Genomic DNA, 27,617 nt, shown 5'->3' on the forward strand with positions numbered 1-27,617 from the left:
GCTGGGCCACAGACTGGTTTGTCAAGGTAGCTGACAACATGTGTGTGGCTTTGCCCAGCCCGTGCAGGCTGCTGGCCCACCGCCGCCCGCCCGCCCCCGCGCCGGTCCCTCTACCAGGTCAAATGCTTTCAGCTGCGCACAAGGAACAGCGGGACTGCCTATATGCTGAACCACGAGATGTTGCAGCTCTTGGCGGCTGCGCCGGCCTCAGGCTGCTGTGTCCTTGCAGTCCTGTGCATGACACGGGGGTGGGCAAATGTCTGCCTCAGCTGAACATGGAGTTTGTGACACCAGGGACATCTGTGATTGGGAGACCTTCCATCCCTTCCCTCCCTGCCAGGAGAGGGACCCCTACAATAAAGCTCTACTTCTGGTACCAGGTGCTCCAAGTGGGTAGGCTGGCCTGGGGCAGTCCTCCAGGACTGATGCTGGAGCCCCTACCAGGTGCCCTCTGAACAGATATTGTTCAGATTACAAATAAACAGATGCCACCAAGGTAACCTGCCCAAGATCACCTAACTATGAAGTGGAGGTACTGGTGTCAAAATTAGATCTGACTCCAAAGTTCCTGCTCTTAACCAAAGCTACTCTATCTTCTCACCCCTCCAGCAGCCCCCCTCCCCTGTCCTCTTCTCTAAGCTCCACACCCCAACTCCTTCCCAAAACAGGAGTCATCTTGGGAGTCAGTGACTTCTCTGCTCCCTGGGTCCCCACTGTTGCCCTGACCTGCCCGTCTCCTTCCACTACATGAACCTGGAACTGTTGTACATGATGGAGCATCTGACCTACTGCCCCCGCGCCCTTGGATACTGCCCTGACACCAGCCCCAGCAGGAGGCACCCTCCCTGGCCCTCTCCCACCTCCAATTCCCCACCTTGACCAAGGCCATTCCCTGACCCAACTCTTCAAGAACAGACCAGCAGCTCACCCCCTAGACAAAATCACTTCCTCTTTAATTGCTGTTGAAGAAGATTCACACCACCTGCCTTGGAGGAGATGAGGGGCGGGTATTCCCCCCCTGCCCCCGCCCCTCTCCTCTCCCCAGTTACCTGGTCCTTTGCAAAATATTTTAGCCAGGAAAAAAAAAAAATACCGGAAACCACTGACACAGACGGCCCAAGGGCTGGGTTGACTGAAGGAGGCGGGGCTGGGCCAGGTAAATTCACCCCAGCACCCCCTTTCCGGAGATGAGGCAGGGGGCCTGGAGACCCTCCCAGCCACCTCACATTCTCTTAACCCTGGCTGGGAGGGATCCTGGGGTTGAGGGCTGGGTCTGGAGCTGCTCCAGTGGAAGGGAGGGGCTGGACAGGAAGAACAGTGGGGGAGGGGTCCCATTGTAGGGGTGCCGCCTACCCCAGATCACCACGGGCGCTGCACAGTCACAGGTACGCAGTCACGGTCACAGACACTCACAACCCGAGAGCACCCCACCCCACCCCACCCTCTGCCCACCCTTGGCTTCCCCTACCCTGAAACGCCCTCCCCAAGCCCTGCCCGCCCCCGCCCCCTTGTTGGGGAACAAAGCAATAAATTACAAGGCCCCTCCCAAGTCCCCATTAGCCCGCTCCTGCTCCATCCCTTCTCCCTCCCGAGATGGTAGTGAGGAGGGACCCAGGCTTTAGGCTCCCCCGACCCTCTAGCTTCCATCCATGGGTGGATGTGGGGGGAACGTCCTGATTTCCACTCCTCATGGTCCCTTTCACGGAAAGGGTTGGGGACCCCCTACCCCCATGGGCAGCAGGGGTCCTGCCCCTCGCTGCCCTTCCCCCTTCACTGGGCAGTGAGATTAGCATAGAAAGGGTAGGGTCCCCCTTATTGGCCTCAAGTCCCAGGGCTAGCCCTCCCACTTACTAACACCTCCCTGTGGCGTGACGTCGCCCCAGGAGCCAGCCTGGGTAAGTGCTCGCGCGCCGTGGGACTGTCGAGCACAGGCAGGACTGGGTCTTTTCCCCCACCCCTAGGGGGCGCGAGCGGGCACATCCAAACGGCCAGGAGCAGGGACCGTGACGGGGGCGTCCCCTGCCGCCAACACCCAGAGGGTAGACCCAGAGCAATCCGAGGGTGCAAACAGTGGAGAGGGGGCGTGTCAAGATGGGGTCTCCATGCCTCGTTGGGGAGAGGGAGGTGAGTTTGTGTCTTCTGGGAGGCGTGGGGGCTGTGCCCTCTTGGGGGGGGGGGTAAGAAGTGCTCCCATGGGACGGGGTGCGGATTGGAGAGGTGAGTGGGTGCATCTGTCCAGCGGTCCACCCAGTGTGGTCGTGCCCGGCCCGTGGTGGGGTAGGGGGTGTCTCTCCAGCGGCGCAACTATACCAGCGCGACGGGGGCGTCGGCTCGGCCCACGCTGGCGGCGCTGCTCCGGCGACGGGGGCTGGGCGTGGCGGTAATGCTGGGGGTGGTGGCCGCGCTGGGGGTGGTGGCTGTGCTGCCGCCCTCACCCGGGCAGCCGTGCTGGAGGAGGATGTCGGCGCACAGCTGGCTGCCAGCCTGGCGGGCGTAGAACAGCGCCGTGCGGCCCTGCGCGTCGCGGGCGGACACGTCGGCGCCGTACTAAGGGGCGGAGACGGCCGCGTTACGGAGCGTCCCCAGGGCCAATCCCCGCCCGCCGGCTCCCCGGGATCGCCGGGCCCACTTCCAGGGTCCCTTTGGGGCCCTCGGGCTCTCCCGCGCCTGGCTGTTTGCCAGACGGAGCCCTCAGAGACCCCTTTACCATCTCCCCGCTCACGTACCCATAGCAGCAGTTGCGTGATGACGACGTGGGCGAGTTCGGCCGCCAGGTGAAGTGGAGAGCGAAGCTGCGGGTCCTCTGGGCTGGTGTCGAGCGGCCCGTGTCGCGCATGGGCCAGAAGCAGGAGAACGGCGGCCACGTCCTGGGCCTGCACCGCGGCCCACAGCTGGCAGCCCAGCGGCTCCTCGGAAGTGCCCAGCGGCGCCAGGAACAGCAGCTGCTCGTACTTGGCGCGAATCCATGACTCACGCTCCTCCCTGCAGGACCAGGGATCAACGGGAAGGGCTCTAGGGACCCCGCGCCCAGGACCTCTGCTCCCTACCCAGGGGACCCTCTCGGGAGCCGCACACCCTAAGTCTCCCCTACCCCTCTCCTGCACGCGTACCGCGAAGAGTCCCGCGTGGGTTTGGCACGGCCCCGCGTGTCACTCTCCCACACGCGATTGGCCATGTCGTTGCCAATGGCTGTCAGCACCAGGGTCAGCTCCCGCGGCCAGTCGTCCAAGTCGAGCGAGCGAACGCGGGACAGGTGTGTGCCCAGGTTCCGGTGAATGCCAGAACACTCGATGCAGATGAGTGCGCCCAAGTTCAAGCTGGCCCACGTCGGGTCTGGGGACGGAATGCAGGGGTCAGCTCCTGGCCGAGCAGCACGGGAACCCCAGCATTCATCAATTCCAGCGAACCACACTCCCTCCCACGTCCCTCCACTGCTCCCTTGCGCTCACTGGGGGCCCCGCAGTCCACGCAGATAGAGTTCCCCTTGGCGTTCCGGATCGCCTGGATGGCCACGGCTTCGCTTTGGCTATCTGTGCGCAGCTGCAGGAAGGGTTGGGGTTAGTACTGACTCTCCCTCTGAGCCCTTATCCGGACTCCTCAGACACTCACCTCTGCTCTCCGCCCGACCCCCGACCCATTACCTTGACCTTGCTGCTCTCACAGCATTGCAGACTGGCTAGAATCTGACTTTCGATGGCCTGAACCCAGGCGTCCCGCTCCTCAAAACTGGCTGCCTCAAAGTGCCACGTCTGACCAGTGCTGGACACGATCAGGAACTCGAAGTTTTCCTCTGGGTGGGGGGATGGGATGGGGTCATGAGGGACAGAATTCCAACAGGAGCTGCCTTCCCCAAACCCTCTTCCTCCCTGATATCCATCCCAAGCCCCTGGGAGTGGGGCAGAGTCACTGGGGAAGCAGAGGGTGGGGGAGAGCAGGAAGCCCGAGCACATGCAGGGGAAGACAGGAGCACCCCCGCCCCTCTGCACCCCAGCTGAGCGCCCCACCCAGCTCCCCGCTTGTTACCTGCTTTATAAATATTTCTTAAACTACCAAAGGATTTTAGTTTCCACATTTTGCGCTTGGCTGGTTTCCCGAAGCGAAGGAGATAGAGACAGAATGAAGAGCAGAAGAGAGAAAGAAACGAAGAAAGAAGAAAAAGAGGCAGATGGAGAGATGGAGAGAGAGATAGTGACAGACAGTTCCAGAGACAAAGCAGGACAGACAGATGGGGAGAGAAAGCAGAACTAAAGTCAGTGGCCCCGGAGCAGAGTAGAGCAGAAGCCAAGAGCCATGAGAGTAGGCAGATCTGGAACCCGGGTCTGAGCACCCGGCAGAGAGCAGGGGCAGTGGGGACTGGTTATCATGACCGGTGAGGAGCCGGGTCTCTGGGAGGGGAAGGGATGGCCAGCATCTGAGTGAACACGGGGAAAGGGGACAGGAGTTCACAGGCCTGGGGTGAGGGGTCCCTGGGGTTCAGGGGGAGTCTCAAGGATCTGGGGGGAGTCGCTAGGGGCAGGAATGGGAATCATTGTAGTCAAAGGCTGTTGGGGGAGCTTGGCAATCACAGGATGTTATTGAGAACAGGAGCTGGGTGGTCAGAGCCCAGGAGCTGAGGAGTCGTGGGGGACATAGAGGTCAGGGGCTGAGTCCCTGGGGGTTGTGGGGCCTTCTGGGCGCAGGGGCTGGGGTGACAAGCAGAGTTGAGGGCAGCAACAGGAATGAGAGGGTCATTAGGAGGGGGGGCAGGAGCTGCAGACATGGGGGGTCACTGAGAACGGGCTGGGGACTATTGGGGTAAAAGGCATTGGCTGGGGAATGGGAGGAAGGACAGGGGCTGAGGGGCATCCATCCATTTTTCACTAAATAATGTGCAGAGTGGTAATCATAGTCAAGTACTCAGCTCAGGCACTTTTCCTCCTCCTGCAGGAGTGAGGTCAGGGATCTGGAGTTTAGGGGTGAGGGTGCAGGGTGGGAGTAGAACTGTCCGCCAGGGCCTCACCTTCAGCCTGCCCAGCCGAGCCTTCAGTTTTAGACGGTGTTGTCAACTTTTTCCTCCTCTGCTTCTTCACCATGGGAGAAGGAGGGGGTTCCCGACTCAGGGGGCTCAGGTCTCCAGATGGGGTACAGTCTTAGGGAGGGGGACACAGCTGCCTCAGCTGCCCCCTCCATAGATTTCCTGATTTCTCCATAGCCTGTCTCCCCTGAACTAGATTTGGCATTTTAGGGTCCCCCTCCTCACCAACCCTCTCTAGGAGGTCCCCCTTGGTCATTCCTGGGGAGGAGGGCAGATGAGTGGTTTAGAGTCAGACCTGTACTCAGATCCTGGCTCTGCCACTTACTGGCCTTGAGACCTTGAGCAAGTCACTTAATCTTCTGAGCCTCAGTTTCTTCATCCCTAAAATAGGGATAATAATCTTGACCCGACAAAGTTGTTGTGAGGACCATTTGTTACGATGTTACTCGCTATTTTTAAAAAATACGTATTTCCAAACATTCCAAACATTGATGGCTGGCTATGTGCTGCACAATGTTCTCAGTATAAGCCTCAAAGCAACTGTCTGAGGTAGAAACTATTATCTCCCTCTTACAGATGAGGAAACTGAGGTGTGGAGAGGTCAAGTAACTTGCCCAAGTGGCAAGCCAGGATTCAAGTTCAAGTTCAGGCAGCTTAGCTCTAGAACCCAGTTGTGTTAGCCATTATGCTAAACATGCCTGGGCACCCAGTTGATGCTCAAGGTGTCCACTCACGCATTCAGCCTCCAAGCTCCCACCCCAATTTCACTTCTCACTGCATCCCATCTGGATCTGGAAGACAGTGCAAGGAGGGTGAGTCCTCACTGACCGGTGCTGAGCGCTCGGGCCAAATTCCGGTCTGGCTTCAGCAGGTGCTTAGATGTCTGGTCTGGTGGTGGCTGCAGGGAACTGGGGCTGGGGCTCGGGCTTGGGGTAGGAGTGGTGGCTTCTGTCAGAAGGGGAAGAAGATAAATCCTCAGTGAGCTACTCAGTCTCTGGGCCCCACTCCTTACATGGTCCCTCTTCATCACCCACCTTCCTGCTTAACCAGTCCCACTCCTTCTTCCCTACTACCCCTCCTTTTCCTAGCCCTGGCCCCTCTCCTGCCCCTTTGTCATCAGCCCCACTCACCAGGGCCTTCCCCCATCTGGACAGTGCTCATGTCCTTCACCAGCCCATTGATGCTGGCTGAGGGGCCAAAAGCAGAGATGGCCCGTGGCGGCCGCTTGCCGGGGACTTTGACTGTTGTTCGTAGCAAGTCCATCTCCTTGCCATGGGTACTGTGGATGTAATCCTGCAGCAGTATAGGGGTTGAGAGTATAGGGAAGGTTGGGGTCCTCAGTGGTTCTGGGAAGCAGCCAATACTATCGGCTAGAGAAGGGCTGGAGAGGGGGCTCTAGGAGCGGACTGGGTTGGGATGAGCTCTAGGGGATGAGCTCAACAGACCGGGCCCAGCACTGTCTCCTCCAGAAAGCATCCCCGAATGGCAGGCCAGGTGGAGGTCCTTCCTCCATTTTCTCCCACTGGACTGCAAGTCCTAGGGAGATGTATTCACATTTCCATCTCCTGCATGGGCATATGGTAGGTGCCTAACAGATGTTTGCTAAACTGAAAAGAATAGGACTAGTGCTTCCGAGAACCGATGTTGGTGTTTGTCAGAGGCACAGACTGGGAGACCTAGAAGTACATCCAAGGCCAGCCAGTGTGGCCCAGCCAGTCTCTAGCACTTACATTAATGCTGGGATGGTAGAGTAGGAAGCCATTACTGGACAGGGTCACATATTTCTTCTTCCATTCTTTGTTCAAGGAGTTGCCACTTCGCTTTAGTAGGAAGCTCTGGAGAACGGAAAGAGGCATATGGGAGAAAACCAGTTAAGAGCACCTACCCCCAGCCTGCCCCCGGTCCCTGGGCCACCCACCTGTTTGATGGGGATGGCTCGCCCACTCCCCGTTGTCTCTCCCCGACTGTCCAAGCTCCGCTTCTCAGAGTCACTGCCCCGACGATTCTGGAATGGTTACTGGCATCAGTTAGAGGGTGGATAGAGGGATATGCTGACGGAAGGACAGGGAAGACAGAGGAAGAAGGGCCCAACAGAGAGGTCTAGGGATGAGGGAAGATGGGCAGGTAACAGAGGACAGGATGATAGGAGGTTAGAATGTCCAATACCGCAAAAAGGCTGGTCCTGCGCTTGGCTGCCCGGTGCAGGGACCCTGGGGTGCTCAATCCAGCCACGGCAGCTGCCTCAGCTCGGAGCTCCCGGTGACCAACATTGGGTGAGGATGGGAGGGAAGAAGAGTAATCGCTAGTGTGGCCCCCGTTACTAGCCTGCAGGCAGATGGAGGGGTCAGAACAGTTGAGATGCCCCCCCACCAAGCTACAGTTACATCTAGTTCTGAGGAATTTGAGATGTTCCTTCATCTCATCACCATTTATTTGTATTATCATTAATAATAAAACTAGCATTGTCACAGTGCTTTAGATTTTGCAGAGGCTGACTTCACAAGTATCATGCCATACAATGTTCCTGACAACCTTGGGACGTTTAGGTGAGTTGCTCAAGGACGCTGCAAAGGGTGTTTCAAGCCCGGTTGATTTCCAGTCCAACGCACTTTCTACAAATGGTATCACTGCCATTTCCATCTGCCTCCCGCAACCTCCTTGGGTTCTCTGTACCTGTCCTTGGATCACCAGCCCTTCCTCTGATTCCTACCGGCCCCTCTGTGGACCCTGAAACCCCAACTCACCTGCCCAGCTACAGGAGTGGAAGCAGCTGAGTGGCTTGGGGAGCTGGGCAGGGACTTGCAGGCAGCCAGAAGCTGTTGCTGTTTGCGCAAGGTCACCACCTTCTGGGCCACTGAGGGGAGGGGGAGGAGGAGGAATGAGCGGGGCAGACACCCAAGACCACCCTTCGTTGCCCAGCTTTGAGAACTCCCCAGGAGATAACATAGGTCTCAACTTCCTTGTCACTGTGGCCTTCATGCCACCTGTAGCCTAGCCAGCTCCTCCTGTCCAGAAGGACCTGTGGCTATGAACCAAACCTTCTCTGACCTCCCTGGTCCCTCCTCCCTCCTATGCAGGTTAATTTCCTGTCACTCACAGAGAGAGGCCTGGATGTGTGACCTCCAAGAATATCCTAGTCCCCAGCTCCCTGGTTCCCACATATGTGGGGATCGCCACACTCACCCTCTTGGAAGACCCGGTCCACGTTGAGGCCATAGGTCGCACAAGTCTCATAGTAGCTGCAGCGCTTCATATCGGCACACAGAGCCCTGGCACGAGCATCGCCCACAACCCGAGGGGAGGAAGCACTGATCCGGTCTAAGGGGACAAGAAAGGGGGAGGACTGGATGAGGGGGGCCCATCCCCACTCTGCTGCTTTCCTTTCTCTTGGGCTCTAGTCCTAGACTGGGACCACTAGGACAGGGTATGAGAGAATATCCCTCCTATGACCCAGGGCGATGGGAGCATGTAAGCCTTTTGTGAATGCCGAGCCCAGCTCACATGCCCCGCTGCAGCATGAGTAGGGTGGGTTAGCCCTGTGTGAGTGTCTTCAAAGAATACTCCAGAGGTGAACGGAGCGTCCTGATAAGGTCTGAAATGGCTGAGACTCCTGAGTAACAGTCACCCAGCCTTGCAAATTCAATGAACCCTGAGCTGAGTGGGAGGACACCTGGCATATGAACCAGGAAGAGGTTGAATGTCCACGGATAACAGGTGGACTGTTCATCTGCAGCAAGAAAGCAGGAGGCAAGCGACAGGTGGAAGCAGCCACCTGCAAGATAGGCATCCAGACAGAAAGTCCTGCCGGCTTCACACAGGTGGGTACCGGAGAAGCTTTTCCTGGCTCGGCTGGAAAAGATGGCCTGGTGGCCCTCTCTGTGTTTTCTCCATCATTTCATTTGTGTCTTCTCTTTGTTTTTAGATAAGTTCCTTTGAAAAGTGTCAGCCTGACCCAGCTGTAGCAAGGGGAAGATGCAGAAGGCTTTCTAGCCACACTAGGGCCTGAGGTTTTCACTGTATTTACCATGGTGGTGGCATCAGGAAATGGCAGCGTGAGAAACACAAGGTAGGTGACATCTCAGAGGAATGAGGACTGCCACTGTAGCTGTCCCTTCCGTCCTGGAGAGTCCTCTTTTCTCTCTCAGACCTTGGTAAGTTTATGCTTGCTTTAATGACTCTCTTATTTGGGAGACCAGGCTCCTTCCAGAGGGTTACTGAAGTTATTTGGAGACGAGGCTCCTTCCAGAGGGTTACTGGAGTCCAAGTAGCCGTGTCCACACATTACCAAGCTCTCACCTATGTTGGGTGATACCCAGTAGGAACTCCCCTGAAAGCAGCACTTCCCCAGCCCCTCCTTACCTTGTGTCCCCACCAATGCCAGGGCCAGGCCTCCTCGTCCCTCCCCCCGAAGGGAGCTCAGCTGCCCATGAAGACGGCTCACGGCCTGGAAACTGTTCTCATCCTCCAGGCTGAAGACGAAGATCACAGCATCTGCCCAGCCTGAGAACTTGCGGAGCGTGAGGGAGCAAATGGATGGTCAGACAGGTCCACTCCTCTGGATGCTATTCCCAAGGAGACCTGGGAAACCAGAGCCCTCTCCTTTGGCTAGTGCTGACCCCAGCCCACCTGCCTACCCCATCATCTCATCCCTCACCTTGGTATCAGGTGCCCCAGCTTCCTCTCGGATCAACACCAGATGAGTCTGTCCATCCACTAACATTTCTTTCTTGTGCTGCTCACCTGTCCAGAAGAGTTGGATGTGGTAGGAGGTCAGAGGTCACAGTCACCAAACCTCCCCATTCTCCTTGTACTTTAGCTATTCTGGCCTCATTCTTCCCTCTGGTCTCCATACCTGCAGTCATTGATCACACTGCCTGGATCCCTGACCCCAATCCTTAGCTTACTATGGCTCCTGAAAACTCACTCTCTGTCTTCTCCAGCACCTGGTATGAACCGGTCAGGAATCGGTGGATGAGCGATGACTTCCCACTCCTGGCATCACCCAGCACACCCTGAGGACAAGGTTGTAGAACAGAGATTTCAGGAATTAAGAGGAAGGAGGATAATTGAGTCTGAACACTCCAGAGAACTCAAAGGGACTGGCAGTGTTAAATCATCCAAGCAGGGTCCTACAGGGCCTGGCTGACAGTCAGTCAGGAGACAGCATTTGGGAGGATCAGGCCATGCATGTGTAAGAAATGATGTCAAGCTGGAAGCGTACAACAAGCTGAAGAATGTCAACAACTCAGTACCTTTTTTTTTTTTTTTTTGCTGTTGTGTTGTTTAGGAAACATACTAGATGCATGTCTGGTGGGGGGCATGTCACAGCTCTGGGCACTAGTTGGAAAATTTTACCCAATTCTAGGCAACAGAACATGAAGGGCTAGAGGGGAGAGGTCAGATATAAGAAGCCTGGAAGAGGACCATGGACAAGCAGGAAGAAGCGAGACTATAGAAGAAAAGGTTGTGCGGATGTATCAAGTCCTAGGAAGGTGCCATGAAGGTAGAATCTCAGGAGAACTGGAAAACTATTCCCCATTCTCACAGAGAGGGAAGGGAAGAGGTGAAGAAGAGAGAGTTGAGAGTTCAGTGGCGGGCGGGGTTGGGGGGGGAGGTCAATCTTCATACAGACAAGGGGACTGGGTTACCTACCAGGCGCAGTTCAGGAATGGAGCGGCTCAAAGTCCATTCCTGGCTATTGACCACAGCTTCTGTAACGGAAAAGTTGTAAGAGGGGATGCTCCAGGCCAAGGAGGGCTCCCAAACCTCAGCTAGCCCTCCTCCTTTTGTAGCTGCCCAGCCTGGACTGGAGAGCTCTGTGGAAAGGCTAGGTTTGAGAGTGGTCCCCAGTCCTCCCATCCTAGCCACTCTCCCCACAGCTGTTGCTGCCGCTCAGTGGTTGCTTAGCAACGGAGCCAGCAAGACAAAAATACTTCGGTTGGCATCTCCCTTTAAGCACATCCCCAAACGTAGGTCCCTGCTCCAGACCGAGGGACCAAGGCTCTGACCGTGGCGGGTTCTTCCCTCTGGAAGGAGAAAAGGTGTCCTCTCCACCGGCCTGACAGATTCTCAGGGCAGATCTCAGGAAGAGGGGCTGGGACATAGAAGGGAGTGGGTCGTCCTCAATCTCCATTTCACAGGACAGAAACTGAGGTGAGGATATCCTTCCCCCTTTTCAAGGTCAACGGCACGGTGCCCCTGACCCCTCCCCACAGCCCAAGAAATGGAGCTTGGATTTTTTCTATACCTCCCTCTCCCATACCCTTCCCACAAGCACCCTCCAAGAGAACGGTGGGGAAGGGCTCCACTCCCTGGCCGAGAGAAGCCACAGGCCTGGGGAGGGATGGGGGGCACGGGGGAGGGAAGGATGCTCCTTCCGCCCGCCGGGTCCAGCCCCCGCGCCTGACACTAGCCGGACGTTCCCGGGGCGCCGCAGCTGCGGCGGGAACTCTGGGATCCGGAGCCATCTGCTCCCACCCGCACCAGAGCCAAACCCCGGGGGCCGCCCGCGCTCTCGGACCCGCCTCCTCTCCCGGGAGTGTGAGCTGAACCAAGACGCCCTCGCCTCTCTCTTCCAGAAAATAAATAAATAAAGACACCTCCCTCCCCGCAAAAAGACACTACTTTCTCCGCACCCTCTCCCAAGTCTCCAGGGGTAAGAATTGCCTTTGCAGCAGTTCCACCCCCCTGAGTCACTCCTGGTCGGTCCCCTGCGGGTTTCAATGCTGCTAGGGGGCCGGGGTGGGCGGTGGGGGAAGTGAGGCTTCCTATCAGCCCTTCTCCCTTCACATTCAAGTATTCAGCATGTTCCAGCCCCCACGTACTCCCGTACCGCCCAATCGGCCTTCACTGCCTGGAAAGAAACCCACTGCCTCCCTGCTGCCTCACTAGCCTGCTCTCAGCCCAGGAAAAGACCTGTCCCTGGCGAGGAGCTGCCTGCAAGGTCACGCTCATGCCACCTACCCCAAGTGCTCAGGAGAAACTGAGGCTTCCTCATCCCTTTCACCTTCAGTGTTCCTCTGGGTAAGGCAAAGCCCAGTTTCCATCTCCCAGAGTCCAGCTGAGGCTGGAAGTGGGGTCTGGGGCTTCTCTGGGAGCAATTTCCTACAGCCACGCTGACCAAGGGCATTATTTTCCCAGAAAGCTCTGAGGCTTTCTGAGTCCCTCTGAAATCAAGTCTTCTCTCATGTCCCGCAATGCCTACTCACCCCTCTCCAGGACCTCTCATCCTTTGCCCCAGTCCTTGGCAGAGAATTGAGCCTGGTTCATCCACCCACCCAAGAAAGAAGCTTCTCTAAGTCAGTCCTGCACACCGCTCCCCCACCCCAAGCTGAGCATTTCAGGTGCCCTCCCCTCGCTGTTCTCAGGCCCTGGTCCTACTCACTAGGGGAAGCGCGGAGCTCTGCACCCAGCAGCTCCCTAGACCCGCTGCCAGAAGACAGGACCGGGGGTCCGGGAGGAGGTCCGGAGCCAGGAGGGCCCCCTGTGCTCTTGGTAAAGATGCCGCTGATAAACTTGAGCATCTTGCGATCTCGAGTGGATGCTCGGCCCCCCTCCCGGCCCCGTTTCAGCCCGGGAGCTGGAGGCTCCAGAGTGACTGGAGGTGCAGGCCCAGTGGGCAGCGCGGAGGCGGCGGTGACAGCAGCGGCTGGAGCCAGGGTTGCTGGGACGGTTAGTGGAGGAGGAGAGCCAGCAGGCGGTCCCGGGTGCAAGTCACTGTTGTCCAAGGTCTTACTCTTGCCTTTCCGAGGGGACAACTTCCCGCGGGCTCCGGGCCCAGCCCCGACCCCACCTGCGGTCGTGGCTGCCGCTCCCCCTCCCCCGGCGGCGGCGGCGGCGGCGGTGACAGCAGCAGCAGCGGCAGAAGCTCCAGTCCCGGTGCTGCTCTTTGACCCCTTGACCCTGGGCTTGCCCTCGCTTTCGGGCCATGACAGGCGGCTACCGGTGCCCTTGCCCCCGCCGGCTTTGGCGCCACTGGTGGTCACGGTCTTGCAAGGCTTGGGAGCCGGCGGAGGAGGCGCCACCTTGAGCCTCCGGCTGCCGGTGCCGGGGTGCGGGGAGGAAGAACCGGGGACGCCGCCGCCCGCCCGGCCTTCGGGTTCCGGACCTCCCCAGCTCGGGCTGCTGAGCAGGGGGCGCCGGGAGGAGGTGGGGGCGCCCCCGGGCTTAGGGTCGGGACTCAACCCCCCGGAGAGTGGGGGCCCGGGAGGGGCGGCCCAGAGGGAGAGGCGGCGGCCGGGAGCCGGGGAGACAGGGCGGGCCGGACTGGCCGGAGCCGGGGACAGGGCGGGGGGCTCGGCGCCCCCGGCGCCCGCGCTGCTCGTGCTGATCCACAGCGCATCCTGCCGGTGGAAGAGACGCTCGTGCCGCTTCTTGCCCGGCTCCTCCGCGCCTCGGGGGCTACCAGGATCCCTGGTCTCGGTACCTCTGGTCCCCGGGGCACCAGCTGCGGCCGCAGACGGAGAAGGCGGCGGCGGAGGCACCGACTCGAGCTTGACCAGGGTCAGCGAGATGAGGTAGGTCGTTGTCCGGCGCTGAAGCGCGCCCGCGCCCCGGCTCATGGGGCCCCGAGACCCCCGAGCTGGGGAGGGGAGGGGACTCCCCCGGACTGCCTCAGGGGGGCCCGGCCATGGGGCCGCCCTGCTCGCTGCCCCCAGCCCCCGGACCCCGCTGAGCCCCCGGCCCGGCTCCGCTGTCGCCGCCGCCGCCGCCGCCTCCGCTTGCGCCCCCCTCCCATCACACGGGGCGCCCCCTCCCCATGCTCCCCGCCCTGCCCCCCCACCCCTTTGGAGCCCCGGGACCTTGGTGCTGCTCCAGGGAGGCGCGCCGGACCCCGCACCCCGGCCTGGGTGGCGGCGCTGAGATGGGCGGGGGAGGGCGGGGAGGACTGTAGAGGGGCAAAGAGGGGAGAGGGAGGAAAAGGGGGCAGAAAAGAGGAACCCGAGGCTAGGGAGAAGAACCGGTGCGGGGGAGGCGGCGGGGATGGGGACTCAAGGGGCAGAGGCCGCGGATGGGGGGGTCGGAGAGGGGGTCTTAAGGAGGGTGGGAAGCTAATGGGGCTGGTCGTGCGGGGGATTCGCAGGGGCGCGGGGAGGATGCTGGGGATGGAGATACAGGCGCCGGCGGGGGAGGAAGGAGGGAAGCCGGAGGGGGTGGGCACCCACGGGTCTAGGGTCTAGGAGAGGAGGGGCGTGAGATCCGGGCGCAGGGTCTGGGGGGCTCGCCGGGGCTCGGCTTGGTCCGGATGCGCGCTGTGTCCGGGCGCTCCCCTCACAGTGAGGAGGAGGCGGCCCCCGGCCCCCCTCCCCACTCTATCTCCCCCCGCACCTTCTCTCCCCCAGCACGGCTGTCTGCGAAGGCGGTGCAAAATCCAGGACTGGATTTCCCTCCCAAATCCTGGGCTGGATTTCCTGGAACTTGGACTCACCTACTCCAACACTCCAGCACCCTCCCTTAGCACACCCCGGTCAGGGAGCGCTACTGTTGGGTATGACATTTAGGCGCGAGAGTAAAGATCGGTGTATGGGTGGACGATCCTCGGAGAAAACGGAGCAAATGCGGGTTCACTGCCAACTCTGGGGAAGCTGATGTGGGAAAGTGGGGAGCCCTGAAATCCCTTTCCCAGGACCCCTTGTTTCCCCCAGGTACTTGCACGAGTCCCCTTCCCCATGACCCAGCCCCCTCGCCCACCCCCACCCTCCATACGCGGTGCATTGACTGGGCCGTACTTGAGCCTAACTGTCCCAAAGTGAACTTGGAAAGTGTTCCCTGGGGATGGGGACAAACATGGAACTTAGCAGGGTGGGTGGAAGGAGGGGGTGCCTCAGGAGGGGAAAGATCTGAGGAGTCGAGGAACACAGGCCGAAAAGTGAGTCAAAAGACTCGAGCTCGGGGTGGAAGGAGAAGGAATACGTCTACAGACTGACACCACCCCCCATACCAAAATTCATCCGGTCTCCATAGCAACCGTAGCTCCAAGAGTGCCTCCGAAACAGCGGGGATAAGCAGAGAGGAGGATCGGTGTGCGTGGTGGGTGGGGGCGCCCGCCAGGGGATTCGGGGTTAATGGAGGCGCCACCTTCACACCTGGCTACCCACGTGTGGGGTATTTAGTGCCCCGAATATAAAGACCGCCCTCAGTTGAGGCAGAGGGTACAGGCCTCTTCTGGGTTTCCATTCAATCTCCTGAGGTTTTCGGGGTGGGGCTTTTTTAGAAGGTTAAAGAGGAGACAGACAGCAAGAATGGAAAACGTCTGCTCTGTGTCCTCCACCCCTTTAGGGACCTTGGAGTTGAAGGCTTACTGTCCTCCAGCCCAGGGAGAAGGTTGAAGTGGGTAGGCCGATGGGGGACAGAGGCTGAGACCGGCAGTTGTGGGGCGGGCGTCGAGGGAGGCCTCCTCTCAGCCTTGGAGACCCCTCCCTGGGACTCGGGGAGTCTCAGCGCTCCCCTAATTTGGCGTCCCACCCTCCTGACGCAGCGGAGACTATAATAAGTGCTGCCGTGGGCGGCTCTCGGAGGCTGGAGCCAGCGGCATGCTCGGCCTGGTAGGGGGTAAGGTAGGGGGGCAGTACCAGGATGCTGGGTGCCCTTTCCCTCCGCGGACCTGTCCCGAGGTCAGCACCGCCCCCCAGAGCCCCCCTCCCACCGCAGCGTCAGGATGACACCATCCCCAGAACAGAAGACCCTTCAGCAGCCTTTTCTGAAAGAGAAGGTGAAGATTTGCTGATTCTGGCTTAATTCTCCTTCCTTCCTTTGGTGGCCTCAGTTTTCCTTTAAGTTCAATGGGAACAGAATACTGACTCTTAGAGTGGAACAAAAATCACTTATGAAGAGTGGTCTTCTCAAAGAGTTCAGCCTCCACCCCTCCTCACTCCCTCCTCTCCAGAGCTAAACTGAGTTCCTCTACCTGACTAAACCTCTTTCCTCCCCCACCCTTTTCTTTTCCTACTGGGGTGGAGCTTGGAGTTCCTCCCTAGGAGGCCCCATGGGGCCACTCCCCCCTAGGTCTGCCTTTCCAACAGCTGTAGGGAAGGTATCAGCTATAGTTCTTGGCAAATGGTGGGGGACAGGAGGTGAGAGGGGCACTACTGGAAGAAAGGAAATGGGAAGGAAATCAGACTGTTCCCTTAGGAACCTGAACCAAACTGGTTCTTCCCCAAGTTATGCTCTGACGGCCTCTACTATCAGAGGGGTCTGGCAGGAGGTATCCTTGATGGAAAGAACAGTATCTTGCCCACCCCCCCACCCCAACCCCCAGGTAAGCAGCTAAGAATGGAGAGGCTGGAAGAGACCAGGAAATGATGGAGGATGTGCTTCTCCCAGACACCTTTCATGAGCAAAGCAGCCGGCTTTTATTGGCTCTTTGCAGCTTCGGGGCAAATTAGATGACACCAGACCAGAGGTGACCTCCAGTTCCACCAGTTCCTTAGTGGTGGGGCCTTGTGGATAGAGAGAAGCTGTTCCTGCCAGGGCCCCACCACAGGATTGAAGGCTGGGGTGGGCAGGAGGATGTGGCGGATGGTGTTGCCATAGCAGCACTTCCTCCCTGTGTTGTCATCACTTGCTCTAATGGCACTAAGGACGAAGGGCGGAAGGTGTGGGGGGGGGGGCAGACAGGAACGTGAGCACGGGGAGGAGAGGGGACCGAGGAGAGTCCTGGGAACTTCTTTGCACTTCGGCTGTGCAGAGCATGCTATGTGAGCGTTAGTGTATGTCTGGGAGCCTGAGATACTCTGCGTGGTGTATTTCAATCTGTTGTGGTGTGTGTGTGTGTGTGTGTGTTCTCTCTACAGCTGGAGAACAAGAGGTCACTGATCCTTCATGGGTCCTGGGAATGACCACATTATCCAGTCCCAGAACCTCCTGCCCCAAACTGCTTCCTGCCCCGGACTCCCCAGGCAGGGTCCAAGTCTACCATGGGTCTGTCACGGCCTGTCTTCCCCATGCTCACCCACTTCTCCATTGTCAAGTTCAGCTCAGCAGTGACCTGTATTTTGATCCCCTGGGAGAAGGATCAGAGTTGGGGAAAGAGGAAGAATGATACCTCCCATGTCTTTTTCCATTCTTTCCAAATATATTCTTCCCCCAGAGTCCCAGCTCCATCTTGGGGACTAGAAAGTGGCTGATTGGGAAGTGCTGTATGATCCAGCAAGCCCTTATATGCCCCTGCTGGTCCCCAATACACCCAAGATGGGAGCTAATCCTTCTCTTACCTCGTATGCGGTCCACTGAGGTCTGAATGCTGTCCCGAAGTTCAGGGTCGCTCACCCTCTCTGCCAGCTTCCTGAGGCAGCTTAGAGCCTGCCTGGTCACCTCATGTCGTCTGACTTCTGCTCTCACTGCAGCTACAGCCAACTGCCTCTGGGCATTCATGTTGCCCAGATCTGTCTTGCTGGGCTAAAAGCAACCTCTGGCCCTGAAGCCCATGGCCCCACTGCCTCCAAACCCCAGAAGGCCTCTTCTGCTGCGCCCCAGAACTCCCCTCCCCTGCCTGCCCTTCCGTCTGTCGACTTCACTTCCTGACTGGTGAGTTTCAAACCCACAGCCTGGGTCGGCACTACCTCCTACACCACCCACCCCCTCTAGCGTTGGCCTATCAGCTCTGCCAGCTGGTCCCTGCTACGATTCCCCAGCCAGGTGGATGGAGAGACCTTAACAAGCATCCCAGGGCATCCTGCGGGAGGTGGCTAATTAAGATGGGTGTTGGTGCTGGGAGAATGTGGCACACCAGGTCCCAGGTGTAATCCCAAACTCTTGATGACCTACAGGTTTGTATTCAGTCTCAAACTCTTACAGGAATCCATACACACCCGGTCTGCCACCTTTAATGCCCTGCATTCCAGCTTACAGTTGTACTCCCCACCTACTCCGCACATCCAAAGAGTTCAAATACTTACCTCTTGCAATGTAACCCTTCCTTAGTCGGCTTCCCCACTGCAACCACCTCCTGCTTTAAAGGGCCAAGTAGGTACAGGGAGAACAGGTTATGGAGGACAGTAACCTATAATCAGACAAAACCACAAGGCTCCATGTTCAATTAGTTTCATAATAATTAACTCATCTATAACACTTAATAGTTTACAACACACTTTCACACATATAGACTTCACGACAGGCCCAAGGGGTAGGATTTTTATCCCTATTCTGCAGAAAAGGAAACTGAAGCTCAGAGAGGCCAGTAAGAGGTGACACAAGGATACCGATCTAGGTCTTCTGATTATAGTCCTGATACCCTTTTCACTACACCAGCCAACTAAGATGCTTGCCAACAAGTTCCCCTTATCCCTAATACCACTGTCTTGCCCTTGATTTAGGACCTGAGAGAGAAGAGGGTGGATGAGGAATTGAAGGACAGAATGAAGATGCAGGGGTGGGTGAGGGGGGAAATAGTGGATAGTTTGATGTAATCATTTTGTTTCAGGACTCAAACCTTTCTGGCCCTGCCAAATGCCTCTTCTCCTGCGTATCTAACTGATACTAATTCGTGAAGGATAGCGGATTTTAATATATTAATGTGTAGCTGGAGAGGAGAATTAGGGTTAGGATTACCCACGGGCAACTGTAAAATAGCCTGAACAATAATAACTAACAATGAGTGTTTACTATGTGCCGGGTACTGTTCTAAGCATTCTATATACATATATTAACTCATTCAATTTTCACAACAACCCAAGAGATAGGTGTATTGTTATTTATCCCCATTTTACAGATGAGGAAACGGGCACAGGCCAAAGCTTAAGTAACTAGCCAAGGTTACACAGCTAGTAAGTGGCAAAGTTGGAACCCATGCAGTCTGACTCTAGCGGTAAGATGATGCCACTTACGCAGTCATAGAATCTAAGTACGCACAAATGTAAATCATTCTGTGGGTTTGAAGGGAGGTTTTTCATTTGTGTTCCTACTATGACTGCCTCTTTCTCTTGGGGGAAAGAGGAACTATGCCCTTTCCCATCCCCACGAAGAAGGCCGTGTGTCAAAGCACTTATTTAATAATAAACAAATATTGATCAACCACTATGGCCGCTCCTAGTGAAAATGTGGACTCCTCCTTCCCCTCATATTTATGCATATTCCAGACCCCTCCCTTTGTCTTTTTTTTTTTTTTTTTTTACGCGCCCAGGATCAGGCATGTACTCTGAAGACTCCAGCACACTCATGTCTGTACCTGTGGCTTTGTCACATACAGGAATGCGCCGGCCCGAGGCTGCTGTTTTTCATATTGAATGTCTAGCATGTTCACACATCCCGTTAGGAGGGGATATGGAACAGACCATGTGTACCAGTGGACGCACTTGCAAACATGTATTTGCTAGGTGTCGCTGTGCCCAACCCGGGGCCTCTGTAGCCGGGGTAAATAGCTCAATATTTTGCTTCTCTGGGTGTTCCAGCGTGTGACGCAATAGCAGCGAACGAGGGCGTCATCATGAAGTCACTGCAGGAGAAGGGGAAAGGGGCGGGAGGGCACTCCCTTGAGGGGAGGAGCCCTTTCACCCGGCCCTCGAAGCGGCACCTTCTCTCTCTTCACCGGCACCTTCTCTCTCTTCACCGGAGTTTCTCTAGAGCCTCCTCCCTCGGATAAGACCTCTTCCAGCTGCCACCACAGAAAGCTCTGTTTTCAATCCGGGGTTTTGAAGTTTAGGCTCTGGTCACTTTGAGAATCTCTGGAAGCCCTGCCCCCAGTTTTAAGTTTCATCCAATAAAGAACCAAAAGGAGGGGCCGGCAGGCGGTTCAGTGACGCAATGCAGATTGATTGGCATTCAGGCCATCGACGTCCTGGATTAGCCCCGAGTTTCGCCAATGCAAAGGCAGGGGTGGGACGGTGCAGGCGCAGAGGATTGGGTTTGGCTGGACTCGATTTAAAGAGACAGAAGCTGTCGGGGTCCAAGAAGACGGTACCCACGACCCTCCCCCCAAGTCCTTGGGACCACTTGGGTCCCCAAAGCTGGGGAGATGGTTTGCGGAGGCTTTGCCTGCTCCAAGAATGCGCTGTGCGCGCTCAACGTAGTCTACATGGTGAGGTTTGGGAGGTGGGGGAAGCTTCAGGGCGGAAAAGCGAGCAGGGAGAATCTCTAGGGTACTTCCGATGGGGAGAGGGGTGTACTGGGGATTCCGGGAAGATTCCCGGGAACTTCCGGCGAAGAGGGAATTCCTGGGGACTTCCGTGGGATGAGGGGAGACTTCCGGTGATCAGAGGGTTTGTCTGGGGGTGGGGGTAATGAACTGAAGGCTGTGGGCTTAAAGGCCCAGCCCTCCCTCTTGTGAACTTAAGTTTCTCCCAAATAGAAGTGATGGATGAAGCTAAACGTTCCATTTTACATTCATAGACTCTACTATCCCTGCCACCTCCCACCCCTATCCCAGCCGTTCTGACCTCTGATGGGAGGAACGCCCAGGGATGCTCCCGGCCCTGATAGTAGCACTTCCTCTCCTTCATTCACACAAAACTCAGTTCTTTTTTGTCCAACCCCCGGGCCCCGCCCCCCCCTCCCCGGCCATGGCCTTTGGCTGTGGTGCACACTAGAATTCTTTTGAGATGTACCTGCTGTGTTTCCCATAGCTGGTAGGCTTGTTGCTCATTGGAGTGGCTGCTTGGGCTAGGGGCCTGGGTTTGGTGTCCAGCATCCACATCATCGGAGGAGTCATCGTTGTGGGAGTCTTCCTTCTTCTCATCGCGGTGGCTGGACTGGTGGGTGCTGTCAACCACCACCAAGTACTGCTGTTCTTTGTATCCTGACCTGAAGTGATGGGGGCACTGGGGCTCGTGGGAGGGCCGAGTCAGCTAGGAAGTTAGTGACAAGGGTAGGAGACCTCAGGCACCTTGGGGATATGCCTCCTTGCCCTCCCTTATACCATACTCTATGAAACAGAAGCTGATGATTTTATTGTTTTCAACTGACATAATTTTATAAGTTCTCTGACTAGATCAGATAGTTATTATAGGTGGAACATAAAAGAATCTAGGACTTTTTTTTTTTTTCCTCCATAACTCTTCCTCTCAGTACATGATCATCCTTGGTTTGGTCTTCATCTTCCAGTTTGGAATCTCTTGCTCATGTCTGGCTATTAACCTAAGCAAACAGGTAAGAGGGTGCCCTTTCAGGTACTTGATTTTTTTCCGCCTCTAACCTCTAACTCTACTCTCAGTCTGGCCCCAAAGGTCATTCTTAGGTCCACTACTTCCAGAATCTGGGGCCATTTGCTTCCTCTGGGATGTCTGGCTAATTGTCCATGAGGATGATCCAGAGGAAGTGGGTAGTTATCACTGTGTCTGCACCTTTGCTTCTGAAGGATGTTAACTCCCTTTACTCGAACTGGGATCAGGATGTAGGGGGTTCTTAAGGTTAGCAGCAAGTACTTTTCTTCTGCCTGTACCCTGCAGACAGATGTCATCAATGCTTCCTGGTGGGTCATGAGCAACAAGACCCGGGATGAACTGGAAAGAAGTTTTGATTGCTGTGGCCTGTTCAACCTCACAACCCTGGACCAACAAGATTATGCTTTCTGCACTGCAGTGAGTTGGTGTGGGAAAGCGTGCAGGGTGCCAGGGCGGGAATGGACTGACACTGGGCAAGGCCAATGCCCAAATTGGCAGATTTGAGTTTGAACGTGATTGCCTCTCTAGTAGCTCACTTGTACTGGGGCTGTGTGCTGGTGGGAGTGGTGGGGTGGATACAGAGACTAGAGAATTAGCCAAGTGAGATTCCAGTCTGTAGGGTACTGATCAGGAACTGGAAGATAGTTTCTAGGGTCATTCATCATAGATATTAGGATAGAGCACTGTAACGATTCTGCATCCTCAGACACACATACGTGTGTTTTATCCTCAGATCTGCAAGAGCCGGAGCCCCACGTGCCAGATGTGTGGAGAGAAGTTTCTTAAGCATTCCGACGAAGCCCTGAAAATCCTGGGGGGCGTTGGGCTCTTCTTTAGCTTTACAGAGGTAACATTCTCTAGTTCCCTTATGTCCTTTCTCTGCATCTCTAAGGCTTAGCCCCAGAGATTCAGAATTGGTGCTTATCTCTTTCCCTTTGCTTCCACAGATCCTTGGTATGTGGCTAGCAATGAGATTTCGGAATCAGAAGGATCCTCGAGCCAACCCCAGTGCCTTTCTATGAGACTTTGGATCCTTCTGACTTCTCTCCTGCTGTCTGCTTTCCCTAAGCTTTTTCTTCCTCGCTTAGGGAAAACCTGGGGTCTACAGCCCTTTTTGTTTGAGAAAAAGGAAAGGCCCTTTGCCATGCTCCCTAAAGATGACTGAACAGCTAGGCTTTATGCCTTGGCATCTTTTGTTGGGAGTAAGATTATAAGGAATAAAGAAAAACCTTCCTTCCTCTCTCCCTAAGTGAATATGGGAAGCTCCTGGCAGTGCATGAAATGGGATGGGGATTGGAGTCATTCTTGGCTATTTCCCCTCTGCTCCCTTCCACACACTAGACCATCTCAACACATCTTTGCTCCAAGAGTAAATCAGGGACAGATCCAGAGAGAAAACCAAGCACTCGTGTAATAAGCAGGACTCGGTTTGGGGAAGTTCAGTGAATATAAAAATAAAAACCATTTAAACTCCATAATCAAAGAAGCAACGTAAGTGCCTTTTCTTCTCTTTAGTTAGTTGAGGGGCTCCACTGACTATGTAGGCCCTGTGACCTAAGGAGAATGTGCGGGGAAGTTCCATCTTCCAAATGGTTTTTTCAAATCCCCAAACGGCAAAGCCAACCAGAGAAAGAAACATTAAAAAAAAAAAAAAAAAAAAAGACCAGATTTCTTTGTTTTGTTGTTTTTCCTGTATAAAAAAGGATCCCAATATCAAGGTATAGGGAAGGGGAAGAACAAGGGACATACCCCTTGGCGTAAGGACACAGAGGGGGCAAGAGGAGGATAAGCCTCAAAAGGAGGGGTGGGAAGGGAATGTCATTAAGGCAGCAAAATATTCTCTATAAAAAGTTGGAGTCGTCTCCATAGCCTCAGAGATGAAGGCAGAGGATCACCTTCTTAGTGGGGGGCTCTCCACTCAAATGTTCAAAGGAAGGGAAATGTTGGCTTCTCTTCTCTCGGTTCTGCTGCAACCATTCCATGGCTCACTCTGGGTTACCTTCTGCCTTATGTAGATAGGAGTGCTGCAGGGCTCGGAAGGCAGAGATCCGCTTGTGTGGGTTAAAAGTCAGCATCTCCTGAGAAGGGAGGCAAAGGTCAGAAAACCATGAAAAAAGACTTCCGCTCACCCCCAACAATACCAGGGATGAGCTATTTTCTATATCCCTCTTTGTGGACAGCCATTCAAAGCAGCAATAAAAACTAGCCCATCCACCAACAAGTCTCAGTAACCACCATGTGTTTGGGTCCCTTTTATCCTGCTCCATTTTCCACCCCAATCTCACCCTATGCCCACGCCCAAGCCCAGTACCAGCAGCAGCTGTGCTCCAGACTCTTCCATCTCAGGTACCACCGACTGCACGGGGCGGGGCCCTCTAGGGGAAAAGGCTCCTCGGGGTAGAGACACATCTCGGGGCCAGTCATCCTCTGGGGGCAGTCCGATCAGGCTATGGGGAACAGGAGAGTTCTGGTCAGGAGGGCCCTTCTCCAGCCCCCATCTCCAGGGGCAGAGCCAGTTGCCATTCAGGGCTCAGCAGAAAGAGAAGGACTCAGAATGGAAAACTCTTCCCCTCTGCAGGTCACTTACTCAAAGATTTTGCCTAACTGGTCAGCTTCAGAGTTTCCACAGAAGAGAGGCCTAAGGTGAAAAGAGACATTCATTTAGGTAGCAGTCATTTTCAAAGATACGGTAGTAGAACGACTACTGCTTAGTGGCTCAAAACATAGGGTAAGAAGAATAAAGGGTTACGAAATTCCTAATCCCACGACATTTCAGACCTGCTGGTTACGGACAAGGTGGCCAGAATTCAAGTGGAAGAGTGGGCAGGGGATGGATGTGGTTTACGAATATGAGATTTGGGAAATTCAAGATGTTCAGGATACTTGGGCCCCATACTTTCGACGAAACATCTCTGCAAAGATACAGCCAACACTCCACATGTCCACAGGTGTTGCGTATGTAGACTGCAAAAGAACTTCTGGAGCACGGTACCAGAGTGTAACAACCTAACGGGAATAAGAAGAGTGGATGAGGGCCCTACGAATTACCCTGAAGCACAACTGCTTCACTAAAGTCAAGGATGTGACAAACACATGCCTTCTCAACTGCTATGGGCAATCACTCTCCTCCCCCAGCCAGAACCCATTTTGGCTGCCATCATTCTACTGACCACAGGTGTAAGTGCCATCTGGTAGCTGTAGATTCTGGCCAGGCCGAAGTCGGCCAGCTTGACTGTCCCACCACTCGTCACCAGAATGTTCTCTGGCTTCAAGTCTCGATGAACGATGCAGTTGGCATGAAGGAAATCTAGGCCTCTTAGAAACTGGCGCATCAGATCCTGGTTTGGAAGGGGGAGGTACAGAGAAACTGAACTAGGCACCATACCTGAAATCACAACAGATGCTACTACAAAGGTCCCAATCTACCTCTCAGTGTCTGCCCACCTTACTCACCTTGATGGTCTCCACTGGCAAGCCTGGCGGGGGTGCCTTGTCCAGATATGTCCTTAGGTCTTGGTCCACATGCTCAAACACCAGGGTCACTTTGGTCTCCCGGTCAGTTCGGGCTGTGGCACAGACGTCCATCAGCCTGTCCGGAACAAATGGTAACTCACTGTGCAATCATCTTTGACCCAACATGGCCTCCTCTATTCCCTCAGGGTCCCCACTTCTCTCCTGACCACCACTCCACACCTATAGGTTAGGTTGTCTTTTCCCTTTTACTACCCACTCCCAACCCTCCATCTTCTCACCGCACAACATTGGGATGCTCAAAAGCCTCCAGCCGCCGCAGTAAAGCCACCTCACGGACTGTGCTGATGGGCAGGCCCCCTCCAGCACCTCCTCCATTGGGGACTCTTACGCTCTTGAGGGCCACAAAGTGGCCACTGTGGGGATCACGGGCCTTATACACCGTCCCATAGGCACCAACACCAATCTCAGCCACTGGCTCATATCGAGGGGTAGCCATTCTCAGACCAGAGGAGACCCTACAATCACAGAGACTCCTACCACCGAAATTCCTTCCACAGTTCGGATGGTATGAGCCTGCAGCAACAAAGTGACTCCCACAAAAGACATCACAAAGACAACACCAACAGCATCCCGTCCCTTTCCCAAACTTCCATGATGCCGACTCCCAGGTAACACAATGACCCTAACCCCAACCCCTCCAGCCGCGTGAGCTCCTAGAATAAAAAAATGCATTTTCCTTTGGGGCGATCGAACCCCGCACAAGGGAAATGCCACACGACACACTCCCTACATCGAAGACCCTACACCCAGTCCCTGAAATTGCACCTTCCTACGGCCACAAAGGAACATATCACACCCTGCCCCACTTCCCGCCCTCGAGCGACCCTTCCATAACCAACCCGCGTAGGAAGCCGTGGAGGGCGAGTATGGTCTCCATTCCTGGAAAGGGCTACACTTACCTCACCCCGTGTCTGGAGCTGCGGGGGCGGCCCGTTATCGGGGCCCCGGAGCCGGTTCCTGCCGCGCCATACACTAGAGCTCGGTTCGGGGCAGCTGGACGCTACGGGCCCGACCATAGACACAGGCCACAGGCTAGAGCGGCCCCCTTTACCCCCACCCTCACCATGTGACCAGCTGCCAAAGAGGCGCGCGGAAATCGAGGGGGCGGGGAGAACGCCGGACGTTCGGAGCACGTGACCATACTACTCAGGCGCAGAGGGGCAGCCGGGAGCGGCTTTGAACGGGAAGGGGGCGGGGAGGGGAAAGGGGCGGAGGGGCGATGGCAACCACGTGATCTGTTGCTATCACACGTGACCGCTTGACATTGCTTGGAGAAGCAGAGGTGTGGTTACGCAGCAGGGCACGTGACTGGCTGCCGTAACTCTGGATCGGGGCTGGGGCGGGAGAAGAGAGAGGGTGGAGTCCAACGCGATGCCATGGCAACCTGGGCCACCCAGGATTCCCAACACTGGGCTGGAAGCCGAGCCTGAGTGCATCTCCAGTCTCACTACCCGTCTCTCACTCTCTCTCCTTGTGGGGAGGTGGGTAGGGGGACGGGAGGTGGTGCTGTCGTCTTTCTGCTCCACCGCTATCGGAAAAACATATTCTCATTTGTGTCTTTGTTTCACTCATTCAACAAATTTTTACTGAGTCCTGCTTCCTGTATTTATGTGGGAGTTTTGTTTGTGTCCTTTAAACTAGTGATAAGGCTATCTGTAAAGATATAGCCACATATTTTATATGTGGTCATATAAAATAGGGAGTAGACAGTACCCATATGAGGGCGAAACTAGGATTAAAGGATTGATGGAAGGAAGATTAATACAGTAATCCAACAGGAAGAGTGGCAAGGTAATACCCTTCCCTCTTCTCAACTTTCACCTTTTCCTGGGAGTGTTAAGGCAGAGACCAGATACCTTCTGGCAGAGAAGTTATTGATGAGCTGGAAACAGGAATACTTGACCTTTAAGGTTCTTTTCTGCAGTAAGATGCTATGACATATGTGTGTATGTGTATATATATGTGTATGATACTATATACAGCACATATAGATGGATATAGGAGTGAGCATGTGCAAGGAAGTTACCACCACGCTGCGTGAAAATGACTGTGCCCTTCTGCAAAACCTTGTGACTCCTTATATGGGGTCATTGTGTTTCCCTTTTTTCCCCTATCGCAAGCTTTCTTAGCCCTTGCCCCTCCTCAGAACAGACTTTTCCCAAATAGCCTCTGTTCACAGACATCTAGGTAGACAACAGGCAAGTTTCTCTGACTTCCCTTGTCTTACCGGCTCCAACTTCTTTATCTCCCAACCCTTTGGGTGAATGGGAATAAGGGAAGGAAGGAATCAGTGTCTCATGTATGATAAACTGTTTAAAATCTGAAACCATTCTATTACTCTATTTGCTCTCCTTGTGCCCTAACTTCTATTCTCCTTAACCATCTGCCTGAGGATGTAAGAGTTCAGGCTTGAGATTAATATAAACCATGCTCCAGGGCAAAATGGAAGACATGTCAGTATAGATTCCCCCTCTTTGCATTCTGCTGGTTGTAGTTCTGGGCCCTTGCTGGCAAAGGCAACTAGGACACTAGTAAGAAAAATCTCAAGGTCCTAACTGGCTAAGGGGCTTGTGAGGAGTATGTTTCATTGGCTATTTTGCTAGGATTGGTTGGTTTGTAAACCTTCTGGAAGGCTAAGTGTCTCTGAGTGTGTCAAACTTCCATCCTACACCAGCAGGGTCCACTTTAGCCTCACCCTCCACTCACTGTTTTTAAAATAGAAGTCATCCTCTATGTTGACTTGGGTTCCAGCCCCTTTTTCTGATTCATTCATCCACCATCCAAAATATTTGAATGCTTCATAAGAGCATTACTCTCCTTAATCACTCTCTATTGAGGATCTTTAGTTTGACAGTCTGTCCCTGATTACATACCCTCCCTTCTCCTGTTAATTACTCTTTCAGTAATTAGTTTTTTCCATTGTGTTTGATACAGTGAGCTCCCCTGGAATTCCTTTTCTCTAAGCACTGAAAAGG

At 55.3% G+C, this 27,617-nt stretch overlaps 3 protein-coding genes across 10 annotated transcripts; 1 reads left to right on the forward strand and 2 right to left on the reverse strand.

Annotated features, from left to right (window-relative positions):
* Positions 1 to 932: 932 nt before the first annotated feature.
* On the reverse strand, positions 933 to 19,311 carry AGAP2 (ArfGAP with GTPase domain, ankyrin repeat and PH domain 2). Of its 4 annotated transcripts, XM_033440479.2 has the most exons (20): positions 19,179 to 19,311; positions 17,911 to 18,014; positions 10,667 to 10,725; positions 9,939 to 10,026; positions 9,669 to 9,754; positions 9,374 to 9,521; positions 8,198 to 8,332; positions 7,759 to 7,868; positions 7,181 to 7,339; positions 6,933 to 7,019; positions 6,745 to 6,849; positions 6,145 to 6,307; positions 5,843 to 5,962; positions 5,000 to 5,128; positions 4,024 to 4,083; positions 3,642 to 3,790; positions 3,450 to 3,540; positions 3,111 to 3,333; positions 2,727 to 2,982; positions 933 to 2,547 (listed from the first exon to the last, which is right to left on the reverse strand). In XM_033440479.2, exons 5-20 carry the CDS (start codon positions 9,732 to 9,734, stop codon positions 2,305 to 2,307), a joined length of 2,244 nt encoding a protein of 747 aa, XP_033296370.1. In that variant the 5' UTR covers positions 9,735 to 9,754; positions 9,939 to 10,026; positions 10,667 to 10,725; positions 17,911 to 18,014; positions 19,179 to 19,311; the 3' UTR covers positions 933 to 2,304. The 4 variants fall into 4 exon arrangements, with proteins under 4 accessions (XP_033296370.1, XP_004276612.2, XP_004276613.1 ...); XM_004276564.4 differs by lacking the exons at positions 17,911 to 18,014; positions 19,179 to 19,311 and adding an exon at positions 12,399 to 14,319; XM_004276565.4 differs by lacking the exons at positions 4,024 to 4,083; positions 17,911 to 18,014; positions 19,179 to 19,311 and adding an exon at positions 17,227 to 17,480.
* A 334-nt stretch (positions 19,312 to 19,645) lies between these two features.
* Positions 19,646 to 22,594, forward strand: TSPAN31 (tetraspanin 31). Of its 2 annotated transcripts, XM_004276566.3 has the most exons (6): positions 19,697 to 20,027; positions 20,572 to 20,739; positions 21,014 to 21,094; positions 21,394 to 21,525; positions 21,842 to 21,955; positions 22,056 to 22,594. In XM_004276566.3, exons 1-6 carry the CDS (start codon positions 19,965 to 19,967, stop codon positions 22,128 to 22,130), a joined length of 633 nt encoding a protein of 210 aa, XP_004276614.1. In that variant the 5' UTR covers positions 19,697 to 19,964; the 3' UTR covers positions 22,131 to 22,594. The 2 variants fall into 2 exon arrangements, with proteins under 2 accessions (XP_033296384.1, XP_004276614.1); XM_033440493.2 differs by lacking the exons at positions 20,572 to 20,739; positions 21,014 to 21,094 and having other exon boundaries at positions 19,646 to 20,027.
* Positions 22,595 to 22,776: 182 nt separating this feature from the next.
* Positions 22,777 to 25,783, reverse strand: CDK4 (cyclin dependent kinase 4). 4 transcript variants are annotated; one of them, XM_004276567.3, is made up of 8 exons: positions 25,542 to 25,783; positions 24,861 to 25,097; positions 24,562 to 24,697; positions 24,279 to 24,446; positions 24,005 to 24,114; positions 23,696 to 23,746; positions 23,420 to 23,555; positions 22,777 to 23,186 (listed from the first exon to the last, which is right to left on the reverse strand). In XM_004276567.3, exons 2-8 carry the CDS (start codon positions 25,076 to 25,078, stop codon positions 23,094 to 23,096), a joined length of 912 nt encoding a protein of 303 aa, XP_004276615.1. In that variant the 5' UTR covers positions 25,079 to 25,097; positions 25,542 to 25,783; the 3' UTR covers positions 22,777 to 23,093. The 4 variants fall into 4 exon arrangements, with proteins under 4 accessions (XP_004276615.1, XP_033296379.1, XP_033296378.1 ...); XM_033440488.2 differs by having other exon boundaries at positions 24,861 to 25,115; positions 25,542 to 25,763; XM_033440487.2 differs by having other exon boundaries at positions 24,861 to 25,155; positions 25,542 to 25,762.
* Positions 25,784 to 27,617: the final 1,834 nt, after the last annotated feature.

The sequence above is a fragment of the Orcinus orca genome, chromosome 11 (assembly GCF_937001465.1).
Source record: "Orcinus orca chromosome 11, mOrcOrc1.1, whole genome shotgun sequence".
Lineage (NCBI taxonomy): Eukaryota > Metazoa > Chordata > Mammalia > Artiodactyla > Delphinidae > Orcinus > Orcinus orca.

What these genes read in the sequence shown, in the direction of transcription:
- TSPAN31 (XM_004276566.3), top strand. Translation starts at nt 19,965, where the DNA reads ATGGTTTGCGGAGGCTTTGCCTGCTCCAAGAATGCGCTGTGCGCGCTC. An exon ending in CGCTCAACGTAGTCTACATG is followed by an intron (nt 20,028 to 20,571) that starts GTGAGGTTTGGG and finishes TGTTTCCCATAG; the next exon opens with CTGGTAGGCTTGTTGCTCAT. An exon ending in ACCAAGTACTGCTGTTCTTT is followed by an intron (nt 20,740 to 21,013) that starts GTATCCTGACCT and finishes TCTTCCTCTCAG; the next exon opens with TACATGATCATCCTTGGTTT.
- CDK4 (XM_004276567.3), bottom strand. Translation starts at nt 25,078, where the DNA reads ATGGCTACCCCTCGATATGAGCCAGTGGCTGAGATTGGTGTTGGTGCC. An exon ending in GAGCATCCCAATGTTGTGCG is followed by an intron (nt 24,698 to 24,860) that starts GTGAGAAGATGG and finishes TGTTCCGGACAG; the next exon opens with GCTGATGGACGTCTGTGCCA. An exon ending in CTGGAGCACAGCTGCTGCTG is followed by an intron (nt 23,187 to 23,419) that starts GTACTGGGCTTG and finishes CTCCCTTCTCAG; the next exon opens with GAGATGCTGACTTTTAACCC.
- AGAP2 (XM_004276564.4), bottom strand. Translation starts at nt 13,575, where the DNA reads ATGAGCCGGGGCGCGGGCGCGCTTCAGCGCCGGACAACGACCTACCTC. An exon ending in GGTGCTGGAGAAGACAGAGA is followed by an intron (nt 9,755 to 9,938) that starts GTGAGTTTTCAG and finishes TCTTCTGGACAG; the next exon opens with GTGAGCAGCACAAGAAAGAA. An exon ending in CTCGGCTGGGCAGGCTGAAG is followed by an intron (nt 4,084 to 4,999) that starts GTGAGGCCCTGG and finishes TCGGGAAACCAG; the next exon opens with CCAAGCGCAAAATGTGGAAA.